Raw genomic sequence first — 16,709 nt, 5'->3', positions numbered from 1 at the left:
CTTCACCATTTCCATTGCTATATGGATCAACTTCTGAGCATTATGTTACGATAGCATCTGCACCAGCAACGGCAACAGCGTGAAGACTAATTTAAAAGCTTTGATCATTATAGCAATCACCGAATGTGATGAGAGCCCTCGATAGCAGGTTTGACAACAGAAGGCAATATAAAATGCAATAATTCATTGACTTAACATTTTTGTAAAAGAGAGTATTGTTGATGTGGTCAACTGAATGTTTTTTTCTATCGATATCTCTCATGGTTTTAGGGTTATTCGAAAAGAGATAAACCAAATAACAAATGTGGACAAACAAACGGACGGACGCACTTATTTTGCCTTCCCTAAAAACATTTGATAAACCTTCAGAACATTCTGTGTTTCTACAGAACACTTCACTTTCGTCTGCATTGTTCCCACAGTCATCATCTCCATCACATAGGTATCGCCTCGATATGCACAGATTAGCTTCGGGGCATTTCACGAGCCCATATTCGCATTTTACCACAGCTGAAATTTTAAGATAAAATGTCTTAGCTTGAGCATAATTTTATCAATTCTGTTGTCACTCACGCTCCCTTGTTGGTGTTATTTCTAAGTTGACAAAAGGGCTTAACCAGACACTTTTATTTAAGTCGGAGTTATGCTTGCCTTACATGCTAATATCTGGCAACATGTATACTATGTAATTTTGAATACCGTGAACAACTTTCGTGCTGTTGCCAAGTTTAAATTTATTGTACTACGAAAGGGACGCCGACGTCTCCTACGACAACACGAAGACTAGGACGAGGACAATACCTCGACCATTTATCTTCGAAAAACAGCTGATTAAAAGCTAAACGTTAGGGTGTCCAGTAAATGCAGTGGTTAGCACACTCGCTTCTCACCTAGGTGACCCGGGTTCGATTCGCGGCCTGGACGCATCTGAGTTTCGTGTGTGGCCACCAAGCCGGACAAGTGGGTTTCCTCCGGTTATTCCGGTTTTTCCCACAACACAATACCACACTCTCGCGTAAAATGAATACAAGAAAGACCATTGATGCAAAGCATCAAAGGGCGTCGTTAAATAGTTTGTGCATTTGTTATATGTTGAAAAACAAGGCCAACAGGCATATTATGGTGCATCGCACCGCATTCATGAAATTCACAAAATATTTGTAATATTCTGCATAACAACAAAGTCAAAAGCATTGAAATTGAAGATTTTCAAGTTGAAGATTTCATTAAGGGTGTGATTCATTAATGAACATGACAATATTAGGGTGCTTGTGCACTGTACTTTTTGTCATTGCCACCTATCCATATCAAAGTTTTATTTCAGTACCATAAGTAGTTTAAAAGCAATGCTCTGGGCAAGAAAAGGCGGAAAAGGGCATTACTCCTGTAATTTAACTGTTATACGAAGAGTGATCATTGTTGACTAGATGAAATGCATTTAAAATATAACATGCCTTATTTTTAGCTCTTAAATGATACTAAATGTATGAAATTGGACAAATTGCATAAAAAATCTGGTCAATGGAATCATCATGTTAACTTCTTCATTTACATGGTAAAAAATAGTTGAAAATGGATGTTTTTAGTTGATGTTGACACAAAAATAGTATTAATTGTGATAAGTCTTATTTGGGAGTAAGAGTGCATCTTTAAAAATATTTTGTGTTGTCTTTTCACTAATATGAAATATGTAACAATTCAACTTGACAAATGAGACGATTTTTTTAAGATTGGAATACAAAACAACAACAAAATTGACAAAAGCTCAATATAACAGGAAACCTATATGAAAACAAAATCCTTAAAGGCCATAATTGTTTAGACTGAAATAATGAAAGTGTAAGATTTATGAAGTTCCCACGAAAACATCTTATCACATGACTTACTCGACCAATCATTTTGTGCGCACTGTGTAGTGTTCTAAAAATAAAACAACTCGGGGGCAATCGTAAAGAAATTTACCTAATGTCACCTTCAACACATTAACAAATAAAGTTAGGTGAACATTTAATTCCGATCCCGATTAAATTAAAGAAAACAGCTTACCTTATGGTTTATCAATACAGTAAACATAACAAAACAAACTAAAACCTAATTATTCCCATTCACATAATTACCGGTCCACGCATTTTACATTTCCGGCACACGATTACAGGTAACCAATCGGAAAACGTTAACCAATCGGGAACAGTTATTAAACTTATTTGTCGTTCTTCCGAAATAAAGTTTTGAAGATAAATGGAAGACAATCTATTCAACCATAATTAGCATTTCAAACACCCATGCAATCGCCATCTATTTGCATTTTTTAATCATAATAAAATAACAATAAAAACCAGCTGTCAATCAAATTAAAAACCACTCCTACCACTAACTAAAATGAATTCCCATTCCATAATAGGCGCGCACTTCAGTTCGGCGCCAACGAGAGTGATTAATATAATGCTGCAATAACTTGTTTCACAGTCATGTAAAAGAAATTATTTTAAACTAAAACCTACCTTGCAATAAGAAGAACATATCTCCCTTAAAATCATTTAACATGTTTGTGTTATTACGTGCAATTAACGCGACACTGGTTGTTATTTAACCATTCAAGTAACCAATATAGGATTAATACTTTGTCAGACGATAATTGCATATATTTGTACAATCCAATATACTACTTTAACCACTCTGACGAACTACCTACGACAAGTGACCAGGCGGACTAGCCGAAGATATATGGAGTTGTTTTAACAATCTTAATGAGTTTTACTATAGGCACTTTGATAATCATAATTCAAAAGTGAAATGTCCTATTTATGCAATGTTAAAACATACTGTAAATATATAGTTGTGTTTATATAAAAAAACGTGTGTCTGTTTCTTTGACACCATTATAATAGTTAAACGCGAATTAACGAATATGATAGCGTAGGAGGATTTTTTAAACTATCATGATATAAAAATAGTGGGTTGGAGTACGGGGCGCAGGAAACAATATTCAGGTTCGAGCTTCGCTCTCTCCCGATATGGTTTTCTCTGCCCCGTATATCCCATATTGGGTCACCTACTAACCCCGAAACGTATAGTATCTACTGATTGATTGAACTGAAGACATCGTGTTTAAATATGAACTTAATTTTTATTTGATAACACAGATTTGTATATAAATCTTGGCTTTTGGAGTACAAAAGAGTTTTGTGAAACTTAAAACGTCATCCAAAGGATCAAAACATATTCAACCAATCAAATGTTTGGTACTTACGACAATCTGCTTCATCTGTTGCATATCCATCATTACAGTTATCTACTCCATTACATCTCAGTCCATTATCAATGCAGCGCCCATAGCGACACATAAATGTTCCATTTTGACACGGCGGATACTCTAGAATAAACAAATTTCTTCCAGAGATATTTCCTATTCATGAAAGGATATTGCAGATACCCAAATATAGTTACTAAGTATTGGGATGGAAGTTGAAGCATTGTGTACTAAATAACGCACACACACACTTAGCTAAGGTTATTATTATAGCTAAGGTGACTATTTTAAAGTAAACTTTTGACTTCTGAGTGATAGATGTCTTAAATGAAGAAATGGTTTGTAAAATGCATGCTTTACCAAAAAACAAGAAAGATAAGCATGCAAATCATGGGGAGTGTTAACACTAAGATACTTGATATGTGAAGACAAGAACTTTGAAAAAGGTAAGAAACGCCAGAATAAAATAAAACAAAAACATATACTTGAATTGTATTTTTTTCTGCAATTTCAGTATCAAAGAGAAAATAACGACGTTATTTCATGTACGTATTTAGCTTATTTATAAAGGCACGAATTGTCTATGTAATCAAAAACAATAAGTAAGTGATTTGTCTGCACCTATATGTAATTTCATTGATATCACCTTTGACAAATACATTTTCAGAAATGAATTTATTATAAAACTCATAAACAAATGCTGTTCGGTTTATATTTCGACTTTGTCCATTTCCATAACACAATTCAGTAATAAAAGGTTTTTTAGAAACGTTGATTAAGATTTGTTTTTGTTTTTCACTTTACCAACAATACATACGTGCATTCAGTCACACTGTTTAGTAGCCTTCTACGCATGCATTATGATTGATTACTAAAACATTTACATTCAGTCCCTTTCTAAAACGTGTGCTCAGTTTAAGCATTTTGTTTTGTTAAAGCAATCATCAAAACATCGATGAAGGAAATGCATTTTATAACTTTGTCGTTTTATAAATAAAGTCTACGTATAAACTGATTTGCTTTAAACATATTTTATTGCCTTTTTTCTTTCAACATGATAGATATTTACAACAATGATATAGAGAATACAAACGGCAAATGGGTTGGACACAAGTTCTGACAACATTAGTAACGTCTTCCTCATACATTTACTCTGAATGGCCCTGAACGTTTGAACAATCTCAAACAAAGAAAGCAAGAAAACAAATTGCAAGAATAATGTTCGACATTATAGAATTTCCCTAGGCGACTGATTTGTTTCATAACATCCTGACGATTTCAAGTAACGTTTAATTATAGAGTTGAGCTTGATTGCATTTTTATACCCTTCTTTGAATCATCGCCAAACAATATAAGTAAACTGTCAACATCCTTGTAACTTATTTCAACAATCGTTTAACCAGACCCAATTCGACAAACCCTAAGGACATGCCAGGTGTAAGTAAACACAAACCAAGCTATTTGAAGTCCATGGGTTTGTTGTAGTTTTTGTTGTTGTTGATGTTTAATACAAATTTTACCCTAACAGTGGTGCGTTTCTTGGGATGTTATCTCTAGGATTATCTAAGGACACATCCTGGGAAAGGGTACTTTACAATAAAACCCACCCTACCAACTCGTTGCTAAAATATGCTTCCACCTAGGGAGCGCTATTTTTTATACAGGTTGTTGCATAGAAAATCGTTTTGAAATAGATACATGTTACATACTGCAAAGAAATTCATCATGATGCCAATCTGGACAGTCACGATCATAGTCGCATTCAAAGTCTGTTGGTATACATCGGCCTTCTCTACACTTAAAGTATCCCTCATCGCAGGTCCGTCTAGCTGAAATATCAATACAGTCATACCAACAAATGAGTGGGATGTCCAAACTCGACTTCTACAGTTTGTCGGTGGGTCGTACAGTATCGGGTCTTGACAGATTTATTAAGTCAAGGTATAGATCATACAATGTAATCAGTACATATCAATACTTTTTAGATAATTCATGAAGTCACCATATAAGTTCACTAATACTGAAGGGAATGAAATAAAATCAGGACACATACCAATGTAAATAAAATATTACATAACTGTATAAAATATGTTCCTTATCAATATTTTGGAAAATCAAAACAGCTTTCGATTATTTAATCTATCGCATTATTTCTTGTTTTAATTTCTTCAACTACTACAGATTTAGTTATGTTATTTTTCGTCTAAGTAGTTTGTTATTTGTCTGCCAGAGCGCAATAAAACATATTTTGAGAACCGCTTACAACACGGTCCCTTAAATAAATCAACTGTCTCTACGACAGAAACATTAAATCATACTAAGCATAATTTAACCTTACTGGCCACTGTTTTTTATGTTTAATAAATACAGGTATATTACCTTTTTGAGTTTTTACAATATTGGAAAAAAGGAACTTCAAATTAAACTAAATGTTTTTGGTGTTTTTTTTAACAGATGAAATGGTTAAACAGGCAACATTCGCTGTGTTCCTAGTATATAGGGAGTGGTTTATTGTAAATGTTCTCAGCTATTTGCATATCTGTTAAAATCAGTGTTCCATCCTTAGCACACACTGGAGAAATGTAAACAAAGAGTGCGGACCAGAGCACACGATATTTCCCAACACTACTATATACTATATGGAATATAGATGACCAAGCCAACTTTTCCAGATGTTTTCCTTGAAATGATTGTTTTCCTTTTTCTGACTGGGATTTTGTAATTTCGACTAGATCTTTTTTCTGTATGGGACATCCTTCTCAAATGTTTAGAATCTACATTCTCAATCCAGTCCAAAATAGCAAAGTGTATGCTCAATTTGGAATCCAAAACTAAATAATTTGTCAACATACTATAATAATGCTTTATTGAATGTTTTCACAACCGTATTACAAATTACCCTTATTGCAAACGAGTTCAGCCCGGATACAGTTTAGTCTGCCATAACATAATTCATGTAGTGTTGACACCTTAAATTGATAATTAAATGTTTGTTTATTGATAACTGAAAATCTAATGCACATTTAAGCAAAAATTGAGGAAACTCACATAAAGGTATACAGTTGCCTAATTCCGGATCAATTTTGAAGTTCTTAAAATATTGTCATAATTACTGAACATAAGTGCATGAAATTTTAATAGAAAAATGTTGAGTCCTATATCAACCAAAATGGAAAAAGAATAAAAGAAAAAAACAATTAATTATAATATAATATTTAGTACGAAATAAGGGCATAAACGACGTCCAAAAACCTGTATTCAGTGCCTAAATATTCGGATTTTTTCAAAGAACAAAGTAAACATCATCAAGTCAATATACAGATATTAAAATGCTTCTTAAATGAACAACATGTATTAAATGTTTAACCTGTATACAAATTTTATACTTCTCTGAAGTATTTGAATGTGTATTTTCGGCGTATCCGAAGTACTAATTTGTCCGAATTTGCCAAATTTTGAAAGTACGAATCTGCTTCATTTTTGCTTCGTTTTCATATCAAATGCTGCACAACACAAAAAAATGACATCGTCAATTTATTTACTTTATGCGTTTTTTGGGATTGTATTTCGTTATAGAGGATAAGTCATAAACATCGTATAGTAGATCTAGTGTTTAAAGATAACCCTGTCGAACCTCAATATAAAAGCTCAAGCTGTGTGACGTCATCCCCCTGTGACTTAATATTGACATTTGGGAAAGCGAATGTTTAGAGGTATATATTTTGGGGTTATACTCGATAAGCTGAACTCTTGTGTTGTTTCTGTTGCTATGGAGGTCAGTTGCGTAGACTGTGATCATTATATATTGATCACGGTCGCCGAAACGCTTTTTAAACGATTTCCAAATATTTAGGCAAATCCGGAATTAGGCAACTGCTCAGTACACTTGTCATGGAACTAGGTACTGCTTTCTTTTAAAATAATTTCTGTGGGCAAAATAAGAAGACGCAAAAATGGAACAAAGTTTACATGACCGACGAACATCAGCAGATATTTACTTTTCATGGCTGAGATATATACATTTGTACTGATGACAAAGCTTTTGATAGAGAACTTCAGAAATGAAGGAGCAAATAAAATTGAAGCAATGAGGTTCATCAATTTTTTTCAAAAAGACAAATATGAAAACAGATGATATCTATCAATAATTTCTGGATATGCTTAAAACAGGTGGAATAAAAACTTATCAAGGTCAGTTCACTTTCGTTAATACATAGTAAGGCGCATGCAACAAACAAGCTTCTAGGAATGTAAACACCCGCACATGGTAATGTTTACAACAGAGAGTTCATAACCACCAGAACACCATTTTGCCACTCTCCCGGCAAATTCAAATTTTCAATCCGACAGTTCATTTTTTTCTCAAAGTTATGTTTCTTGTAATGTTTCAAAAACTGATTAAGGATTTTATAATTTGTGTAACCTTAATTCTAAATGTATTCAAAGTTTCATGTCCAAAAATTGTGTAGGTATTGCTTAACATTAAAAAGGTGTCCCTGATGTGAAACATGCATACAATTATACAGAATCTTGCCCCAGCGCCACCTGGAGGTTTATAATTACAGTCCTGTTGCCCCTTTAACGTCCTAGTTGCATGAACGGGAATGTTGACGACCAAGTTGAAAATTAGTCGGTTAAGTATTGATTTGCACTTTACAAGTGATTGATAAACACTTTTTGATGATTAAACAATGTATTTTCCCCAAAATAATGTTAAACATAAACAATTTGTATATAAAAGAAGCAATTATGGTTTCCAAATAATAAATAGATAGTTTAAATGATCAGTAAAATAGTTGACGTAATTATGTGTTTAAATCCAGGGAAGAACAGCACAAAACTCGAGAAACAGCATAGTGCATACATACTATATATACAAAACTATGTTTGTTTATCAAGGATTGTTAGGTGCCGCCATGGAACGGTGAGTAAAATGTAAATTTACTGGGGTTTAAACCAGTTTAAATGCACAAACATCACTCTTATACCAACAATCTTAAATAAAGAAAAACCGCAAAAGGTAAATCTTGTCAAAGTATGCATTAACTTGAGGAAAATTAACAATAATACAAATAATCATAAACTTATAGGTAAACCCAAAGTACTTATATGACTTATTCATTCTTTATTAAAGAAAATAATGTAATTGAAAATCCGAATTATGATACACAACTGTTTTTAGCCAATTTGCCACAACCTTCGTTGAGAATTTTGTCATCTAAAATTAGTGGTTCGGGGAAGACTTTATATATTATTTATATTGTTTAAAAATATGTCAGTTTATATTTTTTGGGAAACCACAATTGCGCAATCATTAAAACGGGTTTATGTTTATAATAACTGGGAAATCTAACATGCACAATAATATAATAAGTGTTTAGCACTCACCTGTTAAGTGCTAAACAATGCTTAACCGATTTTATTTTCAACTAGGTCGTCCACATTTCCTTTCATATTACTAGGCCATCATGTTTTCTGTTCAAAACACGTATCGTTTACTTATATGTTGAAAAAAACTACTTTTCTGTTCTTTTAACCAACTTTCTGGCAACTTATTTGCATAAAATTGTAAAATAATAAAAGAGTTGTATACAAGTTTTTCTTCATTCATTTTTTAACTTAGGTCATAATGGTCAATTGTTTTAAGAAACAGTGGCCAGTAGTGGTTAAATATGCTTATAAGTATGTGATAGAGAGAATTGATAAAAGCGGATCTTAAAGTGTGTTTTTACTACGCTATGACAGACACATTATCTACTACTCGTCTCTTTTACCGCATTGATGTTTGTTTTCGTCTTCCTACCGCAGTAATGTTCCATTAAGCAAATTAACCCGAGATATGTTCGTTTTAATCAATTTGATATTGAAATGTTCGTATTTGCCTTCTGACCGCAGTAATGTTTGATTAAGTCTTCTTCAAGCAGTAATTGTCTGTTTTGTTAATGATCGTTTGCATTGCTAGCCGCGTTATTGTTCGTTTTCGTCTTGTAACCGCAATAAAAAAAAAAATCGAGTACTTACAACAGTAATGTTCATTTTCGTCATTATCGCAGTCCTTTTTACCATCGCAAAGTGACAAAAGACTGAAAATAGATTAAATCATGATACAACGAAATAATTTATTATACATGATATGAAATAATAATTATCTTTCATGGCCGAGAGTGTAAGATAGGTCCGAGCGTTGGGTGGTTTACGGAAACGAGGTTTACCGAGATTCCTCAGAACAACCTGCACGAGGGTTGGGATTAACATATCTTCTCGGCCATGGAAGATGCTTTTTCTCCCACCTCAGTTAAAATAGAAATGTATCGCTGAAACTCTTTTGTGCGTTATGAAAAAAATGTGCGTATGGATATGTGATGATTCGTGATTGTCATGGATATGCGCGCAGTGATTCAGATTATGAAAATAGTCAAATCATTCTTTAAATAGTTCAAAGAAGAGTGCAGCATTGTTTTTGAATGCAGCGTGAAAACTCATGTAAAGTGTCATTTGAAGCGAGAAATAATTAACTTGGATTTTAAATATTGTCACAAGATAATGTTTCCATTATGCTACAGACGACGGTCTTTAACAATTGGTAATTGTGTGGTTTTAATAAAAATATGTTCCATACGGGTATTTTCTTTGCCCGTAGGCAATATAAGAATTTCAAACATGGTCATTGTTTTTATCTACTTGTCTGAGGTAGGAGAAATGTGGTTCTTCCATCTTGAACATTGTGTCTGTTGTTGAGTGGATGTTGAGTCTTAAGCCATTGACGGGATTTCAGGAAGAGCGACTGCGTCATTATGAGTGTTAAACCATGGAATGCAAGTGTAATATGATCAGTTATAGGGTGCGTAGGCTTCTTGCGCCCCGCATATCCCATATCGGCTCACATACTTACCCCGTAATGCATATGATACGAGTACTTGTTTACATTGATCAAATTACATGAAATGATTCATCCATTCATCTGAATCGGAAATTGAACGCCATTTTTGAGCGATGGGAAAATAGGGACACAATAGGAACAATTATGGGGTCACAGCGTCACCAGTCGCGGACAAGTGGCGTTGCCTCATACATGTTGGAGGTGTTATATATCCGAGGTACGAACTCGTTCCTACAATTTATAATTCTTGCCCGTCGGCCGTTTATCAACAAGTACTTGGCCCGTCCTTTACATTATTAAATAATTCTATATGTACAAATATGTAATATTTAGAATTACATATTCGTTCATCACATTTGTGATTATAGTGCAGATCTTTATATACTCAATTGACTTTGAATACTGGGATGTTCGTCTAGTTTTTGTCATAGTATTGAAAGAAGTTATGCCGATGTGTTCTCACCTGATGCACTTGTTGTTCGAGCAAGGGAACTGATAGTCTGTACAGTTATGATTTATCATAACGCACACCTTCTGGTCTTCTCCTAGCTTCTGAAGCACTGAAGAACAACTACAGGTAATGTTTCCGTTTTCACCAGTCGAGCAAACGTCCATGCAACCCCCATTGTGATCTGAACAGTAATGCTTCGATTTGCCTTAAAAAGATTTCATTTATACCAAGTTAAAATCAGATTTAAGTATAGAATTCGTTTTACGGATAAACTCATCTCACAACATTGAAATATATATTTTTATATCGTAAATAACTTTTGGCAAGTCGCCCTATACCGTCAATTACTATTTAAGCAGAAGCTACTTTATAAAAATGTACACCTTAAAGAAATTTTATGATCGAATGTTGTATTCATGATTTAAATTTATTTCTAAATATTATATTTTTGTTTGAAACTAAGGAACAGTTGCACGACCTATACAAAGTGTATGGAATCATTTCAGCTAGTATACATATATGCCAGAATAATACGAGGGATGCACAAACTTACATGCATCAGATCTGTTTCTGAATACAATAAGCGCCCCTGGACTGTCAAGCAAAACACTTTTGACAACATGGCTGTCTTTGCCAGTGTTTTTATTCACTCTATATATTACACCTAAAATGGAAGTCAATATACATTGTATTGCTTTGCATTATATAGAATAAGAAAACTAAAAATTGATATACCGGGGTAAAGGATTACAATGTACATGGTATTGCTCTGAATTATATAGAATAAGCAATTCTAAAATTGATATAATAGGGTTAAATATAGCATTGTATATTTCATTGCTTTGAATTATGTAGAATAGGTACATTTAATTATTAAAATCCAATGGTGAAGGATTGAATTGTACACTATATTGCTTCAAATTATAACACGTACGCAAAATCGAACATTGATATACCAGGGTGTAGGATTGGAAAGTGTATGATATTGATTTGAATTATAACGAGTAATGGTATTCAGGGTGGAATTATTGTAATTTACATAGTATTGCTTTGGATTATATAGAATAAGTTAATCTGAAAATTGATATCCAAGAGTGAATTATTGTTATGGAAATGATATTGTGTTTCATTATATAGAGAAATCAGATTCGAAATGTTTATACTAGAATGAAGGACTGCAATGTACATGGTATCGCTTCAAGTTATATAGAACAAGCAAATTCGAGAATTGATAAACCAGGTCGAAATATTAAAATGTAGATGGTATTGCTTTGAATTATAAAGTCCCGGGCCAAGGGATGAATATCAAAGAACAAGACAGTTCAGTTCAATACAACCCCCTACTCCAAAGTTCGCCAAAGGAATAAGCAATATGATTTAGGTAAATAATTCCGAGTGGACAATTAAGGTGAATAGTTATTGATTAGATTTGCTTTTGTGAGCTCAAATTACTTTATATTGATATATAAATATATACACATGTTGTTTACAATTATCAAAGTGCAAGAACTCTAACCTTACTGACCAGATGCAGACGAAATTAGCAGGAACCTTACACACATTTCATACACGTTTTAACAAATTTAAGATATATGTTAAATAAACAATCCTTGATTAAAGGGCATAACTGTTTTGTTATTGATCCGAGAAGATATATGATGCAATTCGAGCCAGACAAATACGTCATTGTTCATCATCACATGCCCTTTGTGCGAAAATATGCATTAAAGTCTGTCTTTAAAATATATTGAAGTTGCTCAAGACAATTGGACAAAGGCTGACAGAACCAAATCCATATCCCTACGCCGAAACCTTCGACAGGGGATAACAATTAAACTATGTTTAGGTATATCTATATTTTAACGTTAGTAATTAAGAACAGGTTATTCCTAGGTAAATAATGGGAAAGTGACTGATAACATTTACCTTTTACGTCATCAGTCCAATACAGGTATTCCCCGTGTACAGCTATGGAATAGTGACTTTTTACACTGACATATTGAATAGTAACTGAATAATATTATTCGCTATTAAAAATAATTTCTATTTCTACTTTGTACAAGAAACCGGTCTGATTACAGCGGGAAATGTTCTCGTGGTCAGTGTTTTAAGCTCCGTATATAAGGAGCTTACGGGGCGTGAACCACGACTCGAGGTTTTATTGGCAGCGTAACAGTTAGCTGCCCCACCCACCCTCCGATTGTGATTGTGTTTTTTTTCGTTTCTTCAAGGCTGCGAAAGATGCTCAGATATTTGCTCTTTACGCTAACATATATTCCAGAAATAATTTCCAATTATCTATTCAGAATCATGCAGTTGTAGTGACTTATAATTGGCCACAATGCAAAACATATCCGATATCTTTATTCAGATTTGAATATAATATCGTTTCATTATTGAAATAACACCGTACCGGAAGTCGGAAGTGGTCAGATTCAACTCCATTTCGGTCTCCAAAGGGACCGGATGTGACAGGCACCGGCTCAACATACGAAAGGTCTGGATACGTTAGCAAGACGACAAACCACGATAACACAGATTCAATCTATTAACTTTCAAATGAGAAAGTTGCTGCCAATTATACACCTAATTCCTAGTTTTGTGTTGGTTGTTTGTTTCGGCGTTGGAAAGAAATTTGATAAGGGAATAAATTTTTACTCATGAAAACAGAGTGAGTAATAACATTTACTCATTCCGTCTTAAGTTCAGATTAGGTAATCCCCGTGTTAAGCTAACTCACGGTGACTTATAACACTAATATACTAAATAGTAACTGATAACAATTACCGTTTGCATCATCAGACCAGTACAGGCTATCACCGTGAAATGCTATGGAGTTAATAGCTCGGTGAGATAGGATAGTTTTTAAATTGTTTCCGTCCAAATCACAACGCTGAATGGTGTGAGAGCTTGATGGAAAAGGAAAAAAAATAGAGAATAAGGCTAATTGTATCGTATTAACCTGATAGCAGTACAAACATTACAATATCCTGAAATGATAAGTTATTATCATATTTAGGTAACATTTCATCGCATTGATTGTGTTATTTAAATTCAAATGTTTTGCTTATGTACATATTTCTTTAAATGAACTTGACGTTGTATGACTTTGTAATAATATAATTTACCTTTGAGTCGTCCAATAAATGAAGTCTCCTTCAAAATCAATGAAAATATTTTGAATATCAAGGCTGCTATTCCATTTCTTTTTTTCAAATAAATTCAGAACCTCTGTGCCATCAGTTTTCGCCCTGAGTAATCTATTTCCAGAAGCCTCACTCCAAAACATAAACCTAGAAAATAAGAAATAAATTAACGTATTTATTTTAAATCCGTTTTGGCCGCATTCAAAGTGCTAACAATTTAGCTATAAAATAAAATGATAATTCGTTTCAACTGGTATGAACATCTGACTCTATCGAGACGTTGCATTGATCACAAAACATTAACACATTCCAACCAGAAATTCAGAATATACAAATGTTGAAGTTACTTTCCGTATGGTTTGCTTGCCTAAGGCATCAGTCTTCATTATACAGATTCGACCGGATACATATCCAAATTTTTATGTTATTAAATATTTGCCTATTTTGTTAATAAATTATTTGCATCCTAAATAAGACAACAAAACAAGTTAACAAAACGGATATAACCCCAGAAAAAATATGAATGTTCCTACTGGAAATACCTAGTTTGCAACGACTATACCAACTGGTCCACTCTTAAGTGTACGCTCCTAAAAGCACCCTATTCTAAACCATAAACATAATCCAAACTAACCATAACTCAAGGCAGTGCCTAACAATCCTTGATAAACATACCTAGGTTTTTATATATAGTATGTATGCATTGTGCTGCCTGTGGATTTGTGTGCTGTTCTTCCATGTTTCTTGTTTGTGATTTTATGTTCTATGTCTTTGGCGTTTAACCAGTGCCATTTTACCGGGTTTGTGTTTAAACTTTTTGCTACTGAGCTTGTTTCTGTAGCTTTTCGCATAAATATCAAACAGATCTAACTCTAAAATGATAATATATGTCCTGACAGAAATATTGAATTACGAGGTGTAAAACATTAGCATATTAAATGGCGGACCATTGACGTGTGTAGCCCATAGGTTTAACCATTGTGCATAGTTTGTTTTGAAATATGTGAATTTAAAAAATCAAAATCACGACATCTTTCATATGAACGTGTCCGTATGAATGATAGATATTGCCCTGACTTGATATTGTTGTGCTAAAAATCGTTCGGATAGGCCCTTTTAGGAATACCATTGTCAGTCAAATGTACACCGAAATCGCATCAAAGACTGTCCAATGCTCGAAGGATTGCACAACAATTCCAGAGCTTCAAGCGACCACGAGCGCACTGCTTCTTATTGCATGTGCCTACATGGGCATTATCAAGCGCTCGCAATTCAAGCCGATGGGTGTTTAAATGAATAATTAGTATGGCTGTCAAAAAATTATCTCAAAATGCGGTCTCGATAAATTCGCATGACGCGAAAACAAAATAGCAGAAAACGCTGTGTGCGCCTCTGTTGATTCGGGATACTTATCTCAGGATGACACGGAAAGAAAACAGCAGTTGACGTTGTGTTCGCCCGTGTCGATTCGGGATTGATGTAATGCCCGTGAAACACCTATTCAGTGACATCAGGTATGTCTTACACAACACTCTTTTTCTTACGGTGCTCAATCAAGTGCAAAATGTGTTAAACATGCGTGTGATCTTTCGAAACTATGAAGTGTAACAAGCGACAACAGGCAGTATCTGCGAAAAGAATTATTGTTAACATGCAGAATATAACAATCCAAGTAGATCTTACCCTTTACAAGGATGAACAGCAAGTGTCGTGATGAAGTGATCTATATACAGTAACAGTGAAATTCTTGAAAGAGTGAAATGTCTATTCAAATATCTCTCATAGATACTTAAATAACTCGCCCAGAAGATTTTCTTCTCAATCCAATCATATGTTATATAGCTGCCCACAAAAAGTCTGTCTCCAAGATATTCAACTGCAAATACAATAAGTTGATTAATTTAGCGATTCAGATTTCATCGAAGTGTTATCAAAATTTGCAAAGCATCCAAGACAGGCGAATTAGACCCTCGTAAGCCATACGCCATACTTATAACAATTTCCTTGATTAGATTACTGGTTTGCAAAAATTAAAACAAAACAAGTTATAACTTACTACGTTGCATTTAAATGACGCACTAATTTGTTTTATGACGTTTTTTAGCATCGTGCAATTAATCCTGTTATTATTTGACTTGAGCGAAATGGACATGCGGTCGTATTGATCTTGGTCGATTACGGATTAATGTATTTTGTGATATTGTTTATGTAAAGATTTATGATGCATATAATGTATAACAATAAAAATGCTAATTATATATATGTATATATATATATATATATATATGAAGATGAAGAACAGAAATATATCAAATTACAACATAGGTTAAAAGCTTACGTTCTGGCTATTACAATTATTGTTAAATTAGAAACACTAAAACTCCCCTTAATCCGCAAAATTAATACATAAATATGAAAGCAAACCTTGTGCATCGCCTGTTATGTTTCTTACAATAATATGTTCATTACGTCGTGTGTCTTGTAAAAGTAAGGCATTCTCTTTATATATAAACTCAATGGAGTTCCTAAACGTTCCGTTTATCCGTTGTATGGCCTCAACCGTGTTGGAAAGGTCAAGGTCAATTCCAGCTATTGAGTTCTCTGTCATAACTGCCAGAAACGTTTTGAGAGCTGAAGATAAAGAGTGCATCGTTAGTATATTGTGCTGCATCTTAAAACTAGAAAGTTGAATAAACTTGTGATTAAATTCTCAGTGTCATGTATAATGTTTGGTCAACTTAAGGTATTAGTACCCTATTGGACACCATTTCAAACTATGATCACCTTCGTAATTTCTTAATAGCATCATTTCCTGGATTTACATTTTTTTGAAGGAAGCAAACAACTTTACTTAAACTTTATCAAAATCAAAGAGTTCAAGAAACATGTATGACCAGGTCTTTATCAATAATTAATTGATGACCTTTTGAAAACATTATGCCAGAAAAGCACAACGTTTTACCGTCTCTGAGTAAAACAATT

At 33.7% G+C, this 16,709-nt stretch overlaps 1 protein-coding gene across 3 annotated transcripts in view; it reads right to left on the bottom strand.

Annotated features, from left to right (window-relative positions):
* LOC128240624 (low-density lipoprotein receptor-related protein 2-like) overlaps positions 1–16,709 on the bottom strand; it is a 145,934-nt gene that overhangs the window by 80,252 nt on the left and 48,973 nt on the right. For 2 of the 3 annotated variants that reach the window (XM_052957329.1, XM_052957330.1), the window contains exons 18-27: positions 16,152–16,358; positions 15,411–15,603; positions 13,710–13,874; positions 13,369–13,490; positions 11,135–11,245; positions 10,594–10,786; positions 9,272–9,333; positions 4,960–5,079; positions 3,251–3,373; positions 364–510 (exon numbers count right to left, since the gene is read on the bottom strand). In XM_052957329.1, coding sequence (XP_052813289.1) covers positions 364–510; positions 3,251–3,373; positions 4,960–5,079; positions 9,272–9,333; positions 10,594–10,786; positions 11,135–11,245; positions 13,369–13,490; positions 13,710–13,874; positions 15,411–15,603; positions 16,152–16,358 — 1,443 coding nt within the window. The remainder of the gene's footprint in view (positions 1–363; positions 511–3,250; positions 3,374–4,959; positions 5,080–9,271; positions 9,334–10,593; positions 10,787–11,134; positions 11,246–13,368; positions 13,491–13,709; positions 13,875–15,410; positions 15,604–16,151; positions 16,359–16,709) is intronic. The other variant, XM_052957331.1, reaches the window with a different exon arrangement.

The sequence above is a fragment of the Mya arenaria genome, chromosome 7 (assembly GCF_026914265.1).
Source record: "Mya arenaria isolate MELC-2E11 chromosome 7, ASM2691426v1".
NCBI lineage: Eukaryota > Metazoa > Mollusca > Bivalvia > Myida > Myidae > Mya > Mya arenaria.
This window is presented reverse-complemented; position numbering and strand designations above follow the sequence as displayed.